At 43.3% G+C, this 20015-nt stretch overlaps 1 protein-coding gene across 1 annotated transcript in view; it reads left to right on the top strand.

The window, feature by feature from the left end:
* The window catches only part of LOC106591663 (transitional endoplasmic reticulum ATPase), an 86961-nt gene extending 67794 nt beyond the window's left edge, over positions 1-19167 (top strand). The window contains exons 8-19 of the mRNA XM_045709728.1: positions 10889-11022; positions 11284-11414; positions 11572-11689; positions 12291-12455; positions 12698-12820; positions 14629-14707; positions 14850-14983; positions 15488-15666; positions 17144-17273; positions 17613-17771; positions 18239-18390; positions 18555-19167. Coding sequence (XP_045565684.1) covers positions 10889-11022; positions 11284-11414; positions 11572-11689; positions 12291-12455; positions 12698-12820; positions 14629-14707; positions 14850-14983; positions 15488-15666; positions 17144-17273; positions 17613-17771; positions 18239-18390; positions 18555-18648 — 1598 coding nt within the window. The 3' untranslated portion in view covers positions 18649-19167. The remainder of the gene's footprint in view (positions 1-10888; positions 11023-11283; positions 11415-11571; positions 11690-12290; positions 12456-12697; positions 12821-14628; positions 14708-14849; positions 14984-15487; positions 15667-17143; positions 17274-17612; positions 17772-18238; positions 18391-18554) is intronic.
* The last annotated feature ends 848 nt before the right edge of the window (positions 19168-20015 follow it).

Below are 20015 nucleotides of genomic sequence, written 5' to 3'. Positions count from 1 at the left end.
TATTCATAGGTCATAACGTATTCTAACTCCCCTCTACCAGTCTATTCATAGGTCATAACGTATTCTAACTCCCTCTCTGTCTATTCATAGGTCATAATGTATTCTAACTCCCTCTACCAGTCTATTCATAGGTCATAATGTATTCTAACTCCCTCTACCAGTCTATTCATAGGTCATAACGTATTCTAACCCAGTCTATTCATAGGTCATAATGTATTCTAACCCAGTCTATTCATAGATACGTCTAACCCAGTCTATTCATAGGTCATAACGTATTCTAACTCCCTCTCTGTCTATTCATAGGTCATAACGTATTCTAACTCCCTCTCTGTCTATTCATAGGTCATAATGTATTCTAACTCCCTCTACCAGTCTATTCATAGGTCATAACGTATTCTAACCCAGTCTATTCATAGGTCATAATGTATTCTAACCCAGTCCAGTCTATTCATAGGTCATAATGTATTCTAACTCCCTCTACCAGTCTATTCATAGGTCATAACGGATTCTAACTCCCTCTCCCAGTCTATTCATAGGTCATAACGTATTCTAACTCCCTCTCCCAGTCTATTCATAGGTCATAACGTCTTCTAACTACCTCTCTGTCTATTCATAGGTCATAAAGTATTCTAACTCCCTCTACCAGTCTATTCATAGGTCATAACGTATTCTAACTCCCTCTACCAGTCTATTCATAGGTCATAACGTATTCTAACTCCCTCTACCAATCTATTCATAGGTCATAACGTATTCTAAGTCCCTCTCTGTCTATTCATAGGTCATAACGTATTCTAAGTCCCTCTCTGTCTATTCATAGGTCATAACGTATTCTAACTCCCTCTACCAGTCTATTCATAGGTCATAATGTATTCTAACTCCCTCTACCAATCTATTCATAGGTCATAACGTATTCTAACTCCCTCTACCAGTCTATTCATAGGTCATAACGTATTCTAACTCCCTCTCTGTCTATTCATAGGTCATAACGTATTCTAACTCCCTCTCTGTCTATTCATAGGTCATAATGTATTCTAACTCCCTCTACCAGTCTATTCATAGGTCATAACGTATTCTAACTCCCTCTCTGTCTATTCATAGGTCATAACGTATTCTAACTCCCTCTACCAGTCTATTCATAGGTCATAACGTATTCTAACTCCCTCTCTGTCTATTCATAGGTCATAACGTATTCTAACTCCCCTATCTGTCTATTCATAGGTCATAACGTATTCTAACTCCCTCTACCAGTCTATTCATAGGTCATAACGTATTCTAACTCCCTCTCTGTCTATTCATAGGTCATAACGTATTCTAACTCCCTCTCTGTCTATTCATAGGTCATAATGTATTCTAACTCCCTCTACCAGTCTATTCATAGGTCATAACGTATTCTAACTCCCTCTACCAGTCTATTCATAGGTCATAACGTATTCTAACTCCCTCTACCAGTCTATTCATAGGTCATAACGTATTCTAACTCCCTCTCCCAGTCTATTCATAGGTCATAATGTATTCTAACTCCCTCTACCAGTCTATTCATAGGTCATAATGTATTCTAACTCCCTCTACCAGTCTATTCATAGGTCATAACGTATTCTAACTCCCTCTACCAGTCTATTCATAGGTCATAACGTATTCTAACTCCCTCTACCAGTCTATTCATAGGTCATAACGTATTCTAACTCCCTCTACCAGTCTATTCATAGGTCATAACGTATTCTAACTCCCTATACCAGTCTATTCATAGGTCATAACGTATTCTAACTCCCTCTACCAGTCTATTCATAAGGTCATAATGTATTCTAACTCCCTCTCTGTCTATTCATAGGTCATAACGTATTCTAACTCCCTCTACCAGTCTATTCATAGGTCATAATGTATTCTAACTCCCTCTCTGTCTATTCATAGGTCATAACGTATTCTAACTCCCTCTACCAGTCTATTCATAGGTCATAACGTATTCTAACTCCCTCTACCAGTCTATTCATAGGTCATAACGTATTCTAACTCCCTCTCTGTCTATTCATAGGTCATAATGTATTCTAACTCCCTCTACCAGTCTATTCATAGGTCATAACGTATTCTAACTCCCTCTCTGTCTATTCATAGGTCATAACGTATTCTATCTCCCTCTCTGTCTATTCATAGGTCATAATGTATTCTAACTCCCTCTACCAGTCTATTCATAGGTCATAACGTATTCTAACCCAGTCTATTCATAGGTCATAATGTATTCTAACCCAGTCTATTCATAGGTCATAACGTATTCTAACCCAGTCTATTCATAGGTCATAACGTATTCTAACCCAGTCTATTCATAGGTCATAATGTATTCTAACTCCCTCTACCAGTCTATTCATAGGTCATAACGTATTCTAACTCCCTCTCCCAGTCTATTCATAGGTCATAACGTATTCTAACTCCCTCTCCCAGTCTATTCATAGGTCATAATGTATTCTAACTCCCTCTACCAGTCTATTCATAGGTCATAACGTATTCTAACTCCCTCCCAGTCTATTCATAGGTCATAATGTATTCTAACTCCCTCTCTGTCTATTCATAGGTCATAACGTATTCTAACTCCCTATACCAGTCTATTCATAGGTCATAACGTATGCTAACTCCCTCTACCAGTCTATTCATAGGTCATAACGTATTCTAACTCCCTCTACCAGTCTATTCATAGGTCATAATGTATTCTAACTCCCTCTACCAGTCTATTCATAGGTCATAACGTATTCTAACTCCCTCTACCAGTCTATTCATAGGTCATAATGTATTCTAACTCCCTCTCTGTCTATTCATAGGTCATAACGTATTCTAACTCCCTCTCTGTCTATTCATAGGTCATAACGTATTCTAACTCCCTCTACCAGTCTATTCATAGGTCATAACGTATTCTAACTCCCTCTACCAGTCTATTCATAGGTCATAACGTATTCTAACTCCCTCTCTGTCTATTCATAGGTCATAACGTATTCTAACTCCCTCTCTGTCTATTCATAGGTCATAACGTATTCTAACTCCCTCTACCAGTCTATTCATAGGTCATAACGTATTCTAACTCCCTCTACCAGTCTATTCATAGGTCATAACGTATTCTAACTCCCTCTACCAGTCTATTCATAGGTCATAACGTATTCTAACTCCCTCTACCAGTCTATTCATAGGTCATAACGTATTCTAACTCCCTATACCAGTCTATTCATAGGTCATAACGTATTCTAACTCCCTCTACCAGTCTATTCATAAGGTCATAATGTATTCTAACTCCCTCTCTGTCTATTCATAGGTCATAACGTATTCTAACTCCCTCTACCAGTCTATTCATAGGTCATAATGTATTCTAACTCCCTCTCTGTCTATTCATAGGTCATAACGTATTCTAACTCCCTCTACCAGTCTATTCATAGGTCATAACGTATTCTAACTCCCTCTACCAGTCTATTCATAGGTCATAACGTATTCTAACTCCCTCTCTGTCTATTCATAGGTCATAACGTATTCTATCTCCCTCTCTGTCTATTCATAGGTCATAATGTATTCTAACTCCCTCTACCAGTCTATTCATAGGTCATAACGTATTCTAACTCCCTCTCTGTCTATTCATAGGTCATAACGTATTCTATCTCCCTCTCTGTCTATTCATAGGTCATAATGTATTCTAACTCCCTCTACCAGTCTATTCATAGGTCATAACGTATTCTAACCCAGTCTATTCATAGGTCATAATGTATTCTAACCCAGTCTATTCATAGGTCATAACGTATTCTAACCCAGTCTATTCATAGGTCATAACGTATTCTAACCCAGTCTATTCATAGGTCATAATGTATTCTAACTCCCTCTACCAGTCTATTCATAGGTCATAACGTATTCTAACTCCCTCTACCAGTCTATTCATAGGTCATAACGTATTCTAACTCCCTCTCTGTCTATTCATAGGTCATAACGTATTCTATCTCCCTCTACCAGTCTATTCATAGGTCATAACGTATTCTAACTCCCTCTACCAGTCTATTCATAGGTCATAACGTATTCTAACTCCCTCTCTGTCTATTCATAGGTCATAATGTATTCTAACTCCCTCTACCAGTCTATTCATAGGTCATAACGTATTCTAACCCAGTCTATTCATAGGTCATAATGTATTCTAACCCAGTCTATTCATAGGTCATAACGTATTCTAACCCAGTCTATTCATAGGTCATAACGTATTCTAACTCCCTCTACCAGTCTATTCATAGGTCATAACGTATTCTAACTCCCTCTCTGTCTATTCATAGGTCATAACGTATTCTAACTCCCTCTCTGTCTATTCATAGGTCATAACGTATTCCAACTCCCTCTACCAGTCTATTCATAGGCCATAACGTATTCTAACTCCCTCTACCAGTCTATTCATAGGTCATAATGTATTCTAACTCCCTCTCTGTCTATTCATAGGTCATAACGTATTCTAACTCCCTCTCTGTCTATTCATAGGTCATAATGTATTCTAACCCAGTCTATTCATAGGTCATAATGTATTCTAACTCCCTCTACCAGTCTATTCATAGGTCATAACGTATTCTAACTCCCTCTCTGTCTATTCATAGGTCATAACGTATTCTAACTCCCTCTCTGTCTATTCATAGGTCATAACGTATTCTAACTCCCTCTACCAGTCTATTCATAGGTCATAACGTATTCTAACTCCCTCTCTGTCTATTCATAGGTCATAATGTATTCTAACTCCCTCTCTGTCTATTCATAGGTCATAACGTATTCTAACTCCCTCTCTGTCTATTCATAGGTCATAACGTATTCTAACTCCCTCTTTGTCTATTCATAGGTCATAACGTATTCTAACTCCCTCTACCAGTCTATTCATAGGTCGTAACGTATTCTAACTCCCTCTCTGTCTATTCATAGGTCATAACGTATTCTAACTCCCTCTACCAGTCTATTCATAGGTCATAACGTATTCTAACTCCCTCTCTGTCTATTCATAGGTCATAACGTATTCTAACTCCCTCTACCAGTCTATTCATAGGTCATAACGTATTCTAACTCCCTCTACCAGTCTATTCATAGGTCATAATGTATTCTAACTCCCTCTACCAGTCTATTCATAGGTCATAACGTATTCTAACTCCCTCTACCAGTCTATTCATAGGTCATAATGTATTCTAACTCCCTCTACCAGTCTATTCATAGGTCATAACGTATTATAACTCCCTCTCCCAGTCTATTCATAGGTCATAATGTATTCTAACTCCCTCTACCAGTCTATTCATAGGTCATAACGTATTCTAACTCCCTCTACCTGTCTATTCATAGGTCATAACGTATTCTAACTCCCTCTACCAGTCTATTCATAGGTCATAATGTATTCTAACTCCCTCTACCAATCTATTCATAGGTCATATCGTATTCTAACTCCCTCTACCAGTCTATTCATAGGTCATAACGTATTCTAACTCCCTCTACCAGTCTATTCATAGGTCATAACGTATTCTAACTCCCTCTACCAGTATATTCATAGGTCATAACGTATTCTAACTCCCTCTCTGTCTATTCATAGGTCATAACGTATTCTAACTCCCTCTACCAATCTATTCATAGGTCATAACGTATTCTAAGTCCCTCTCTGTCTATTCATAGGTCATAACGTATTCTAAGTCCCTCTCTGTCTATTCATAGGTCATAACGTATTCTAACTCCCTCTACCAGTCTATTCATAGGTCATAATGTATTCTAACTCCCTCTACCAATCTATTCATAGGTCATAACGTATTCTAACTCCCTCTACCAGTCTATTCATAGGTCATAACGTATTCTAACTCCCCTCTCTGTCTATTCATAGGTCATAACGTATTCTAACTCCCTCTCTGTCTATTCATAGGTCATAATGTATTCTAACTCCCTCTACCAGTCTATTCATAGGTCATAACGTATTCCTAACTCCCTCTCTGTCTATTCATAGGTCATAACGTATTCTAACTCCCTCTACCAGTCTATTCATAGGTCATAACGTATTCTAACTCCCTCTCTGTCTATTCATAGGTCATAACGTATTCTAACTCCCTATCTGTCTATTCATAGGTCATAACGTATTCTAACTCCCTCTACCAGTCTATTCATAGGTCATAACGTATTCTAACTCCCTCTCTGTCTATTCATAGGTCATAACGTATTCTAACTCCCTCTCTGTCTATTCATAGGTCATAATGTATTCTAACTCCCTCTACCAGTCTATTCATAGGTCATAACGTATTCTAACTCCCTCTACCAGTCTATTCATAGGTCATAACGTATTCTAACTCCCTCTACCAGTCTATTCATAGGTCATAACGTATTCTAACTCCCTCTCCCAGTCTATTCATAGGTCATAATGTATTCTAACTCCCTCTACCAGTCTATTCATAGGTCATAATGTATTCTAACTCCCTCTACCAGTCTATTCATAGGTCATAACGTATTCTAACTCCCTCTACCAGTCTATTCATAGGTCATAACGTATTCTAACTCCCTCTACCAGTCTATTCATAGGTCATAACGTATTCTAACTCCCTCTACCAGTCTATTCATAGGTCATAACGTATTCTAACTCCCTATACCAGTCTATTCATAGGTCATAACGTATTCTAACTCCCTCTACCAGTCTATTCATAAGGTCATAATGTATTCTAACTCCCTCTCTGTCTATTCATAGGTCATAACGTATTCTAACTCCCTCTACCAGTCTATTCATAGGTCATAATGTATTCTAACTCCCTCTCTGTCTATTCATAGGTCATAACGTATTCTAACTCCCTCTACCAATCTATTCATAGGTCATAACGTATTCTAACTCCCTCTACCAGTCTATTCATAGGTCATAACGTATTCTAACTCCCTCTCTGTCTATTCATAGGTCATAATGTATTCTAACTCCCTCTACCAGTCTATTCATAGGTCATAACGTATTCTAACTCCCTCTCTGTCTATTCATAGGTCATAACGTATTCTATCTCCCTCTCTGTCTATTCATAGGTCATAATGTATTCTAACTCCCTCTACCAGTCTATTCATAGGTCATAACGTATTCTAACCCAGTCTATTCATAGGTCATAATGTATTCTAACCCAGTCTATTCATAGGTCATAACGTATTCTAACCCAGTCTATTCATAGGTCATAATGTATTCTAACTCCCTCTACCAGTCTATTCATAGGTCATAACGTATTCTAACTCCCTCTCCCAGTCTATTCATAGGTCATAACGTATTCTAACTCCCTCTCCCAGTCTATTCATAGGTCATAATGTATTCTAACTCCCTCTACCAGTCTATTCATAGGTCATAACGTATTCTAACTCCCTCCCAGTCTATTCATAGGTCATAATGTATTCTAACTCCCTCTCTGTCTATTCATAGGTCATAACGTATTCTAACTCCCTATACCAGTCTATTCATAGGTCATAACGTATGCTAACTCCCTCTACCAGTCTATTCATAGGTCATAACGTATTCTAACTCCCTCTACCAGTCTATTCATAGGTCATAATGTATTCTAACTCCCCTCTACCAGTCTATTCATAGGTCATAACGTATTCTAACTCCCTCTACCAGTCTATTCATAGGTCATAATGTATTCTAACTCCCTCTCTGTCTATTCATAGGTCATAACGTATTCTAACTCCCTCTCTGTCTATTCATAGGTCATAACGTATTCTAACTCCCTCTACCAGTCTATTCATAGGTCATAACGTATTCTAACTCCCTCTACCAGTCTATTCATAGGTCATAACGTATTCTAACTCCCTCTCTGTCTATTCATAGGTCATAACGTATTCTAACTCCCTCTCTGTCTATTCATAGGTCATAACGTATTCTAACTCCCTCTACCAGTCTATTCATAGGTCATAACGTATTCTAACTCCCTCTACCAGTCTATTCATAGGTCATAACGTATTCTAACTCCCTCTACCAGTCTATTCATAGGTCATAACGTATTCTAACTCCCTCTACCAGTCTATTCATAGGTCATAACGTATTCTAACTCCCTATACCAGTCTATTCATAGGTCATAACGTATTCTAACTCCCTCTACCAGTCTATTCATAAGGTCATAATGTATTCTAACTCCCTCTCTGTCTATTCATAGGTCATAACGTATTCTAACTCCCTCTACCAGTCTATTCATAGGTCATAATGTATTCTAACTCCCTCTCTGTCTATTCATAGGTCATAACGTATTCTAACTCCCTCTACCAGTCTATTCATAGGTCATAACGTATTCTAACTCCCTCTACCAGTCTATTCATAGGTCATAACGTATTCTAACTCCCTCTCTGTCTATTCATAGGTCATAACGTATTCTATCTCCCTCTCTGTCTATTCATAGGTCATAATGTATTCTAACTCCCTCTACCAGTCTATTCATAGGTCATAACGTATTCTAACTCCCTCTCTGTCTATTCATAGGTCATAACGTATTCTATCTCCCTCTCTGTCTATTCATAGGTCATAATGTATTCTAACTCCCTCTACCAGTCTATTCATAGGTCATAACGTATTCTAACCCAGTCTATTCATAGGTCATAATGTATTCTAACCCAGTCTATTCATAGGTCATAACGTATTCTAACCCAGTCTATTCATAGGTCATAACGTATTCTAACCCAGTCTATTCATAGGTCATAATGTATTCTAACTCCCTCTACCAGTCTATTCATAGGTCATAACGTATTCTAACTCCCTCTACCAGTCTATTCATAGGTCATAACGTATTCTAACTCCCTCTCTGTCTATTCATAGGTCATAACGTATTCTATCTCCCTCTACCAGTCTATTCATAGGTCATAACGTATTCTAACTCCCTCTACCAGTCTATTCATAGGTCATAACGTATTCTAACTCCCTCTCTGTCTATTCATAGGTCATAATGTATTCTAACTCCCTCTACCAGTCTATTCATAGGTCATAACGTATTCTAACCCAGTCTATTCATAGGTCATAATGTATTCTAACCCAGTCTATTCATAGGTCATAACGTATTCTAACCCAGTCTATTCATAGGTCATAACGTATTCTAACCCAGTCTATTCATAGGTCATAATGTATTCTAACTCCCTCTACCAGTCTATTCATAGGTCACAATGTATTCTAACTCCCTCTCTGTCTATTCATAGGTCATAACGTATTCTAACTCCCTCTCTGTCTATTCATAGGTCATAACGTATTCTAACTCCCTCTACCAGTCTATTCATAGGTCATAACGTATTCTAACTCCCTCTACCAGTCTATTCATAGGTCATAACGTATTCTAACTCCCTCTCTGTCTATTCATAGGTCATAACGTATTCTAACTCCCTCTCTGTCTATTCATAGGTCATAACGTATTCCAACTCCCTCTACCAGTCTATTCATAGGCCATAACGTATTCTAACTCCCTCTACCAGTCTATTCATAGGTCATAATGTATTCTAACTCCCTCTCTGTCTATTCATAGGTCATAACGTATTCTAACTCCCTCTCTGTCTATTCATAGGTCATAATGTATTCTAACCCAGTCTATTCATAGGTCATAATGTATTCTAACTCCCTCTACCAGTCTATTCATAGGTCATAACGTATTCTAACTCCCTCTCTGTCTATTCATAGGTCATAACGTATTCTAACTCCCTCTCTGTCTATTCATAGGTCATAACGTATTCTAACTCCCTCTACCAGTCTATTCATAGGTCATAACGTATTCTAACTCCCTCTCTGTCTATTCATAGGTCATAATGTATTCTAACTCCCTCTCTGTCTATTCATAGGTCATAACGTATTCTAACTCCCTCTCTGTCTATTCATAGGTCATAACGTATTCTAACTCCCTCTTTGTCTATTCATAGGTCATAACGTATTCTAACTCCCTCTACCAGTCTATTCATAGGTCGTAACGTATTCTAACTCCCTCTCTGTCTATTCATAGGTCATAACGTATTCTAACTCCCTCTACCAGTCTATTCATAGGTCATAACGTATTCTAACTCCCTCTCTGTCTATTCATAGATCATAACGTATTCTAACTCCCTCTACCAGTCTATTCATAGGTCATAACGTATTCTAACTCCCTCTACCAGTCTATTCATAGGTCATAATGTATTCTAACTCCCTCTACCAGTCTATTCATAGGTCATAACGTATTCTAACTCCCTCTACCAGTCTATTCATAGGTCATAATGTATTCTAACTCCCTCTACCAGTCTATTCATAGGTCATAACGTATTATAACTCCCTCTCCCAGTCTATTCATAGGTCATAATGTATTCTAACTCCCTCTACCAGTCTATTCATAGGTCATAACGTATTCTAACTCCCTCTACCTGTCTATTCATAGGTCATAACGTATTCTAACTCCCTCTACCAGTCTATTCATAGGTCATAATGTATTCTAACTCCCTCTACCAATCTATTCATAGGTCATATCGTATTCTAACTCCCTCTACCAGTCTATTCATAGGTCATAACGTATTCTAACTCCCTCTACCAGTCTATTCATAGGTCATAACGTATTCTAACTCCCTCTACCAGTATATTCATAGGTCATAACGTATTCTAACTCCCTCTCTGTCTATTCATAGGTCATAACGTATTCTAACTCCCTCTACCAGTCTATTCATAGGTCATAATGTATTCTAACTCCCTCTACCAATCTATTCATAGGTCATATCGTATTCTAACTCCCTCTCTGTCTATTCATAGGTCATAATGTATTCTAACTCCCTCTACCAGTCTATTCATAGGTCATAATGTATTCTAACTCCCTCTACCAGTCTTGCTGTTAGGTAGGATGGAAAGCACATTTTGGTTCGGGGGATTATCTTCATTCTGTCTTCTCTGTCTCCTGTGTGTTACGCTGTATTGTGTCCCCAGGTCCTGAGATCATGAGTAAGATGGCCGGGGAGTCAGAGAGCAACCTGAGGAAAGCCTTCGAGGAGGCAGAGAAAAACTCTCCCGCCATTATCTTCATAGATGAACTGGATTCTATCGCTCCTAAGAGAGAGAAGGTGAGGAGGGAGAGAAAGACTGGATTCTATCGCTCCTAAGAGAGAGAAGGTGAGGAGGGAGGGAAAGACTGGATTCTATCGCTCCTAAGAGAGAGAAGGTGAGGAGGGAGGGAAAGGGGGAGAGAGAAGAACAGTAGAATACAAGTTGGGAGAAAGAAAAGCGTGTGTGATAACAGTGTGTTCCTGCGTACATGATTATGTGTGTGATAACTGTGTGTGATAACTCTGTGTGTGTGTGTGTGTGTGCGTGTGTGTGATCAGACCCATGGGGAGGTGGAGAGGCGAATCGTATCACAGCTCCTCACCCTGATGGATGGACTGAAGCAGAGAACTCACGTTATCGTCATGGCAGCCACCAACAGACCCAACAGCATCGACCCTGCCCTGAGACGCTCGGTTAGAGAGACACACACTCACACACACACACACACACACACACACACACACACACACACACACACACACACACACACACACACACACACACACACACACACACACACACACACACACACACACACACACTAGTTAACACCCGTCTCTGTGTAACTCAGGCAGGTTTGACAGAGAGATAGACATCGGCATCCCAGACTCCACTGGTAGACTGGAGATACTGCAGATTCACACCAAGAACATGAAACTATCTGATGACGTGGACCTGGAGAGGGTGAGGAGGGGGGAGAGATGGGGAGGGGAGGGGGAGAGATGGGGAGGGGAGAGAGATGGGGAGGGGAGAGGACAACGGGAGGAGGGGGAGAGATGGGGAGGGGGAGGGGAGAGGACACGGGGAGGAGGGGGGAGAGATGGGGAGGGGAGGGGAGAGGACACGGGGAGGAGGGGGGAGAGATGGGGAGGGGAGGGGAGAGGACACGGGGAGGAGGGGGAGAGATGGGGAGGGGGAGGGGAGAGGACACGGGGAGGAGGGGGAGAGATGGGGAGGGGGAGGGGAGAGGACAAGGGGAGGGGGGCAGAGATGGGGAGAGGACTGGGGGATGAGGGGGAGAGATGGGGAGGGGGAGGGGGGAGAGATGCGGAGGAGAGGGGGAGGTCAAAAGTAGTGCACTATATAGGGAATAGGGCTCTGGTCTAAAGTAGTGCACTATATAGGGAATAGGGCTCTGGTCTAAAGTAGTGCACTATATAGGGAATATGCTTCTGGTCTAAAGTAGTGCACTATATACAGAATAGGGTGCCATGACTGGGGACTGTTTTGTGCCAGTGAAGTTGGGACAATAAAGTTCTATTCATTGTACTGTGCTTCCTGGTAGGTTTCCATGGATGCGCATGGCCATGTGGGGTCAGACCTGGCAGCTCTGTGTTCTGAGGCGGCTCTACAGGCCATCAGGAAGAAGATGACCCTGATTGACCTGGAGGACGACACCATTGATGCTGAACTGCTCAACTCACTGGCAGTTACCAACGATGACTTCAGGGTTAGTGGCAGCAACACACACACACACACACACACACACACACACACACACACACACACACACACACACACACACACACACACACACACACACACACACACACACACACACACACTATAGACCTGCTCATCTCATTGTCCATCTCCCTCCCTCCCTCCCTCCCTCCCTCCCTCCCTCCCTCCTCCCTCCCTCCCTCCCTCACTACTTCCTCCTCCCTCCCCCCTCCTCCTCTCTCCCTCCAGTGGGCGTTGGGGCAGAGTAACCCGTCAGCTCTGAGGGAAACAGTAGTGGAGGTTCCTAATGTTAACTGGGAGGATATAGGAGGACTGGGAGAGGTCAAGAGAGAACTGCAGGAACTAGTACAGGTAACACACACACACCTGTATCTCTACAGGTTACACACACACACCTGCATCTCTACAGGTAACCCACACACACACACCTGTATCTCTACAGGTAACACACACACACCTGTATCTCTACAGGTAACACACACACACCTGTATCTCTACAGGTAACACACACACCTGTATCTCTACAGGTAACACACACACACACCTGTATCTCTACAGGTAACACACACACACACACCTGTATCTCTACAGGTAACACACACACACCTGTATCTCTACAGGTAACACACACACACCTGTATCTCTACAGGTAACACACACACCTGTATCTCTACAGGTAACACACACACACACCTGTATCTCTACAGGTAACACACACACCTGTATCTCTACAGGTAACACACACACACACACCTGTATCTCTACAGGTAACACACACACACACACCTGTATCTCTACAGGTTACACACACACACACACCTGTATCTCTACAGGTTACACACACACACCTGTATCTCTACAGGTTACACACACACACCTGTATCTCTACAGGTAACACACACACACACCTGTATCTCTACAGGTAACACACACACACCTGTATCTCTACAGGTTACACACACACCTGTATCTCTACAGGTTACACACACACACACCTGTATCTCTACAGGTTACACCCACACACACCTGTATCTCTACAGGTTACACACACACACACCTGTATCTCTACAGGTTACACACACACACACCTGTATCTCTACAGGTTACACACACATACACCTGTATCTCTACAGGTTACACACACATACACCTGTATCTCTACAGGTTACACACACACACACCTGTATCTCTACAGGTAACACACACACACCTGTATCTCTACAGGTTACACACACACACCTGTACCTCCACAGGTAACACACACACCTGTATCTCTACAGGTAATACACGCACCTGCATCTCTACAGGTTACACACACACCTGTATCTCTACAGGTAACACACACACCTGTATCTCTACAGGTTACACACACACCTGTATCTCTACAGGTAACACACACACCTGTATCTCTACAGGTAACACACACACCTGTATCTCTACAGGTAACACACACACCTGTATCTCTACAGGTAACACACACACCTGTATCTCTACAGGTAACACACACACCTGTATCTCTACAGGTAACACACACACCTGTATCTCTACAGGTAACACACACCTGTATCTCTACAGGTAACACACACACACACACCTGTATCTCAACAGGTAACACACACACCTGTATCTCTACAGGTAACACACACACACACACACACCTGTATCTCAACAGGTAAGACACACACACACCTGCATCTCAACAGGTAACACACACACCTGTATCTTATCACGTAACACACACACACACCTGTTTCTCAACAGGTAAGACACACACACACCAGTATCTTAACAGGTAACACACACACACACCAGTATCTTAACAGGCAAGACACACACCTCTGTAGCCATAGCAGCTGAGTAAAGGCAGTAAAGACTAATGGCTGAAAACAACAGTTCTGATTCAACAGGACATGGCTGATATTGTGGTCAGAGTCCATATAACAGCCACTCACTGTCTGAACCTTCATGGTGTGTGTTGTGATGGATAGGCCTAGGTGTTGTGGATGTGGAAGAGTATGAAGTTGTCTCTATTGGTCAGTTTTGTCTAAGTGCTTTCCTTGACCCACCCTCCCTCCCCACCTCCCCACCTCCCTCCCTCCTCTCCCCCCTCCCACCCTCTCTCTCCTCCCACCCTCTCTCTCCTCCCCCCTCTCTCCCAGTATCCGGTGGAGTACCCAGATAAGTTCCTGAAGTTCGGTATGACCCCGTCACGAGGCGTGCTATTCTATGGACCTCCAGGTCAGAGCACATATGCAGTACACACACACACACACACACACACACACACACACACACACACACACACACACACACACACACACACACACACACACACACACACACACACACACACACACATCCTGTCTCTCTCTCTTCCCAGGCTGTGGAAAGACCCTGCTAGCCAAGGCGATCGCTAACGAGTGCCAGGCCAACTTCATCTCCATCAAGGGACCTGAGCTGCTCACCATGTGGTTTGGCGAGTCAGAGGCTAATGTCAGGGACGTCTTCGACAAGGTACCACATGGCAGTGGCATAGCCTGACGTAGCAGTGACATAGCCTGACATAAGTGACATAGCTATGTGGTTTGCAGAGTCAGAAACCAACATCAGGGACATCATCGACGATTATGTAGCCTGACATAGTAGTGACGTAGATCATCTAGACAAATACATTCCTGACCTCTGACCTCTGACCTCCGGCCAGACAGGTGGCATCCTGTTCGTTCCTAACCCCTGACCTCTGACCTCTGACCTCCGGCCAGACAGGTGGCATCCTGTTCTTTCCTAATCCCTGATCTCTGACCTCTGACCTCCGGACAGACAGGTGGCATCCTGCATCCTGTTCTTTCCTAACCCCTGATCTCTGACCTCTGGCCAGACAGGTGGCATCCTGCATCCTGTTCTTTCCTAACCTCCTAACCCCTGACCTCTGACCTCTAACCCCAGGCCAGACAGGAAGCCCCTGCATCCTGTTCTTTCCTAACCTCCTAACCCCTGACCTCTGACCTCTAACCCCAGGCCAGACAGGCGGCCCCCTGCATCCTGTTCTTTGACGAGCTGGACTCCATCGCCAAGTCCAGAGGGGGCGGAGCCGGGGACGCAGGGGGCGCGGCCGACAGGGTCATCAACCAGATCCTCACGGAGATGGACGGAATGTCCAACAAGAAGAACGTCTTTATTATAGGAGCTACCAACAGGTAGAGAGATGTGGGGGGGTCTTTATTATAGGAGCTACCAACAGGTAGAGGGATGTGGGGGGGTCTTTATTATAGGAGCTACCAACAGGTAGAGGGATGTGGGGTGGTCTTTATTATAGGAGCTACCAACAGGTAGAGGGATGTGGGGGGGTCTTTATTATAGGAGCTACCAACAGGTAGAGAGATGTGGGGGGGGTCTTTATTATAGGAGCTACCAACAGGTAGAGGGATGTGGGGGGGTCTTTATTATAGGAGCTACCAACAGGTAGAGGGATGTGGGGGGTCTTTATTATAGGAGCTACCAACAGGTAGAGGGATGTGGGGGGTCTTTATTATAGGAGCTACCAACAGGTAGAGGGATGTGGGGGGGTCTTTATTATAGGAGCTACCAACAGGTAGAGGGATGTGGGGGGTCTTTATAATAGACTCTGTTATCCTCCCCCTCCAGACCTGATATAATAGACTCTGTTATCCTCCCCCTCCAGACCTGATATAATAGACTCTGTTATCCTCCCCCTCCAGACCTGATATAATAGACTCTGCTATCCTCCCCCTCCAGACCTGATATAATAGACTCTGTTATCCTCCCCCCTCCAGACCTGATATAATAGACTCTGTTATCCTCCCCCTCCAGACCTGATATAATAGACTCTGTTATCCTCCCCCCTCCAGACCTGATATAATAGACTCTGTTATCCTCCCCCCTCCAGACCTGATATAATAGACTCTGTTATCCTCCCCCTCCAGACCTGATATAATAGACTCTGTTATCCTCCAGACCTGATATAATAGACTCTGTTATCCTCCCCCTCCAGACCTGATATAATAGACTCTGTTATCCTCCCCCCCTCCAGACCTGATATAATAGACTCTGTTATCCTCCCCTCCAGACCTGATATAATAGACTCTGTTATCCTCCCCCCTCCAGACCTGATATAATAGACTCTGTTATCCTCCCCCTCCAGACCTGATATAATAGACTCTGTTATCCTCCCCCCTCCAGACCTGATATAATAGACTCTGTTATCCTCCCCCTCCAGACCTGATATAATAGACTCTGTTATCCTCCCCCCTCCAGAGCTGATATAATAGACTCTGTTATCCTCCAGACCTGATATAATAGACTCTGTTATCCTCCAGACCTGATATAATAGACTCTGTTATCCTCCCCCCTCCAGACCTGATATAATAGACTCTGTTATCCTCCCCCTCCAGACCTGATATAATAGACTCTGTTATCCTCCCCCTCCAGACCTGATATAATAGACTCTGTTATCCTCCCCCCTCCAGACCTGATATAATAGACTCTGTTATCCTCCCCCTCCAGACCTGATATAATAGACTCTGTTATCCTCCCCCTCCAGACCTGATATAATAGACTCTGTTATCCTCCCCCCTCCAGACCTGATATAATAGACTCTGTTATCCTCCCCCTCCAGACCTGATATAATAGACTCTGTTATCCTCCCCCCTCCAGACCTGATATAATAGACTCTGCTATCCTCCGTCCAGGGAGGCTGGATCAGCTCATCTACATCCCTCTACCAGACACAGCCTCCCGTACCGCCATCCTCAACGCCAACCTACGCAAGTCCCCCATCGCCAGAGTCAGTACACACACACACACACACACACACATGGACACGCATACATAGACACACACACACATAGACACATAGACACACACACGCATAGACACACATACACACATAGACACACACACACACACATAGACACACACACATAGTCACACACACATAGACAAACACACATAGACAAACACACATAGACACACACACATAGACACACATAGACACACACACACACACATAGACACACACAGGCACACCATGATGATGATAATAATAATGAAGTATTTTTGTCTGTCTCCCCTTTCTTCCTCTCTCTCTCCCCCTTCTCCTCTCACAACGACACACACACACCAGGATGTAGACCTGCCCTACCTGTCTGGTATCACCCAGGGTTTCAGTGGGGCCGACCTGACAGAGATCTGCCAGAGGGCCTGTAAGCTGGCCATCAGAGAGGCCATAGAGGCTGAGATCAAAGCAGAGCGCCAGAGGCAGACCCACCCAGGCACCGCCATGGTGAGACGGACGGACGGACGGACGGACGGACGGACAGACAGCCTGCTGTTACACCACCAACACTGCAATACCATATATCTAACAGACAGACAGACAGACAGACAGACAGACAGACAGACAGACAGACAGACAGACAGACAGACAGACAGACAGACAGACAGACAGACAGACAGACAGACAGACAGACAGACAGACAGACAGACAGACAACGCTCCCAGCTGTTACACAACCAACACTGCATCTCACATACAGTACATCACACACTGTATTTCACACACTGTCTACCTCACACATTAAACCTTGTATACACAAAGCACACACACACCGAACCAATACACCAATATTATGTAACTTCACACCCATCCAACCTCTCTCTCCTGCCCTCTCTCTCTCTCTGTCTCCCCTTTCCCCTCGCTCTGTCTTTCTGCCCCTCCCCCACTCTCCCCTCTCCTCCTCTCTCTCTCCAGGATGAGGACTGTGACCCTGTCCCAGAGATCAGGAAGGATCACTTTGAGGAGGCCATGAGGTTTGCCCGGCGCTCCGTCAGCGACAACGATATCAGGAAGTATGAGATGTTCGCCCAGACACTACAGCAGAGCAGAGGCTTTGGGAACTTCAGGTATGTACTGGGCTGATGCGCGCACACACACACACACACACACACACACACACACACACACACACACACACACACACACACACACACACACACACACACACACACACACACACACACACACACACACACACACTTCTCTTACACTGACCTCTCTCTCTCCTCAGGTTCCCCTCTGGCTCTCAGTCCGGAGGTCAAGGGTCGGGGTCGGGGTCAGGGGGACAGTTCAGAGACGAGGTAGAGGACGACCTCTACCAGTGAGAAGAAAGACTTGTAATCCTGGAGACTATCACCTCTACCACACCTGCCTGCATATGATGTGGAACTCTGGATCAATTAGATTGTTGTGGGAATCAAATATGGACAGAATAACTTTTAACAGCACATAACGTTTCTGCTTCTTAGCTTAGTGTAGTCTTAAACGTTTCTCATAATAACTGCTGCATCATAATAACTGGTGCGTCATAATAACTGGTGCGTCATAACAACTGGTGCGTCATAACAACTGGTGCGTCATAACAACTGGTGCGTCATAACAACTGGTGCGTCATAACAACTGGTGCGTCATAACAACTGCTGCATTTGAGGAATCGAGAGTCCGTTTGTTTTTTCTTGGAAGAATCATTTGTAAAAGCTGGATGGTCAAAGTACAATGAATATAACTGTGAATGATGATTGTTGTTGTCGTGTTTGAGCTGGTCATCATGGAAGGAATGCTGATTAAAATCTGAAATGTAATCAATTGAGTGTTTTGCTATTAAAACAACTGTCACATAATAATATCCATCCATTTTCATTGTTAATAGAAGAAGCTACTGTAAACAGTAGACTAGGTTACTGGGGGGGGGTCCCTTGAGAGGGCAAGATTGAGTAAAAAATGATCATAAGGAGACGAATACGGAAGAGGAAAGGAATGGAGGGAAAAAGACAGGCAGAGGAGGTGGAAGAGGGTGAGGGAGGGAAGTGGGTGAGGGAGGGAAGAGGGTGAGGGAGGAAGAGGGTGAGCTTGAATTGGTTGAAGATGGCAAAAGAAGGGAGATGGTTTGTCGAAGAATGGTAGAAAGTATAAGCAGCGTGAGCAGTAAGCCGGATCGAAGACAGGAAGAGAAATGGAAGTGAATTAGTGTGAATTATAGGAGGTGGCCGGTGTGGTGAAGTTCTCGGAGCCTGAGGCTTGCATCGATGGTCAGGATAAAGATGAGTCTGTGATGATAGGAGTGAAATGTTTGTAGAAAGTGGACCTCTGCCTTTTGGCTGATCCATATGTGATTTCAGGGTGGGTGAAAACAGAGTTGGGTGCTGTGGAATTGGTGAACGTAACCATAAGTGGCCATGTGATAATTGTTTGTGTTTCTGCTGGTCAGAGGGATCAGGCGCTCCGTGTTACATGAATGGGGACATGAGATGTGAATTGTTTTGCTCTAAAGAAAAGGACACCATTGAAAGGAGTGATTACTGGGGTAGCGGTAAATATGAAAGTGGACAAACTAAAGGGGAAGATTCCCGGTGCTTGTGATGCTCGTCGTTTGGTGCGACGCAGAATGGGTGGCGTGAGTGGTGTAACAGAAGAGTCATAGTCTGTCCTTTTGAGTTTTGATGTTGAGTCATTGCCCGACGAAGTGATGTCA

The sequence above is a fragment of the Salmo salar genome, chromosome ssa02, assembly GCF_905237065.1.
Source record: "Salmo salar chromosome ssa02, Ssal_v3.1, whole genome shotgun sequence".
Lineage (NCBI taxonomy): Eukaryota > Metazoa > Chordata > Actinopteri > Salmoniformes > Salmonidae > Salmo > Salmo salar.
This window is presented reverse-complemented; position numbering and strand designations above follow the sequence as displayed.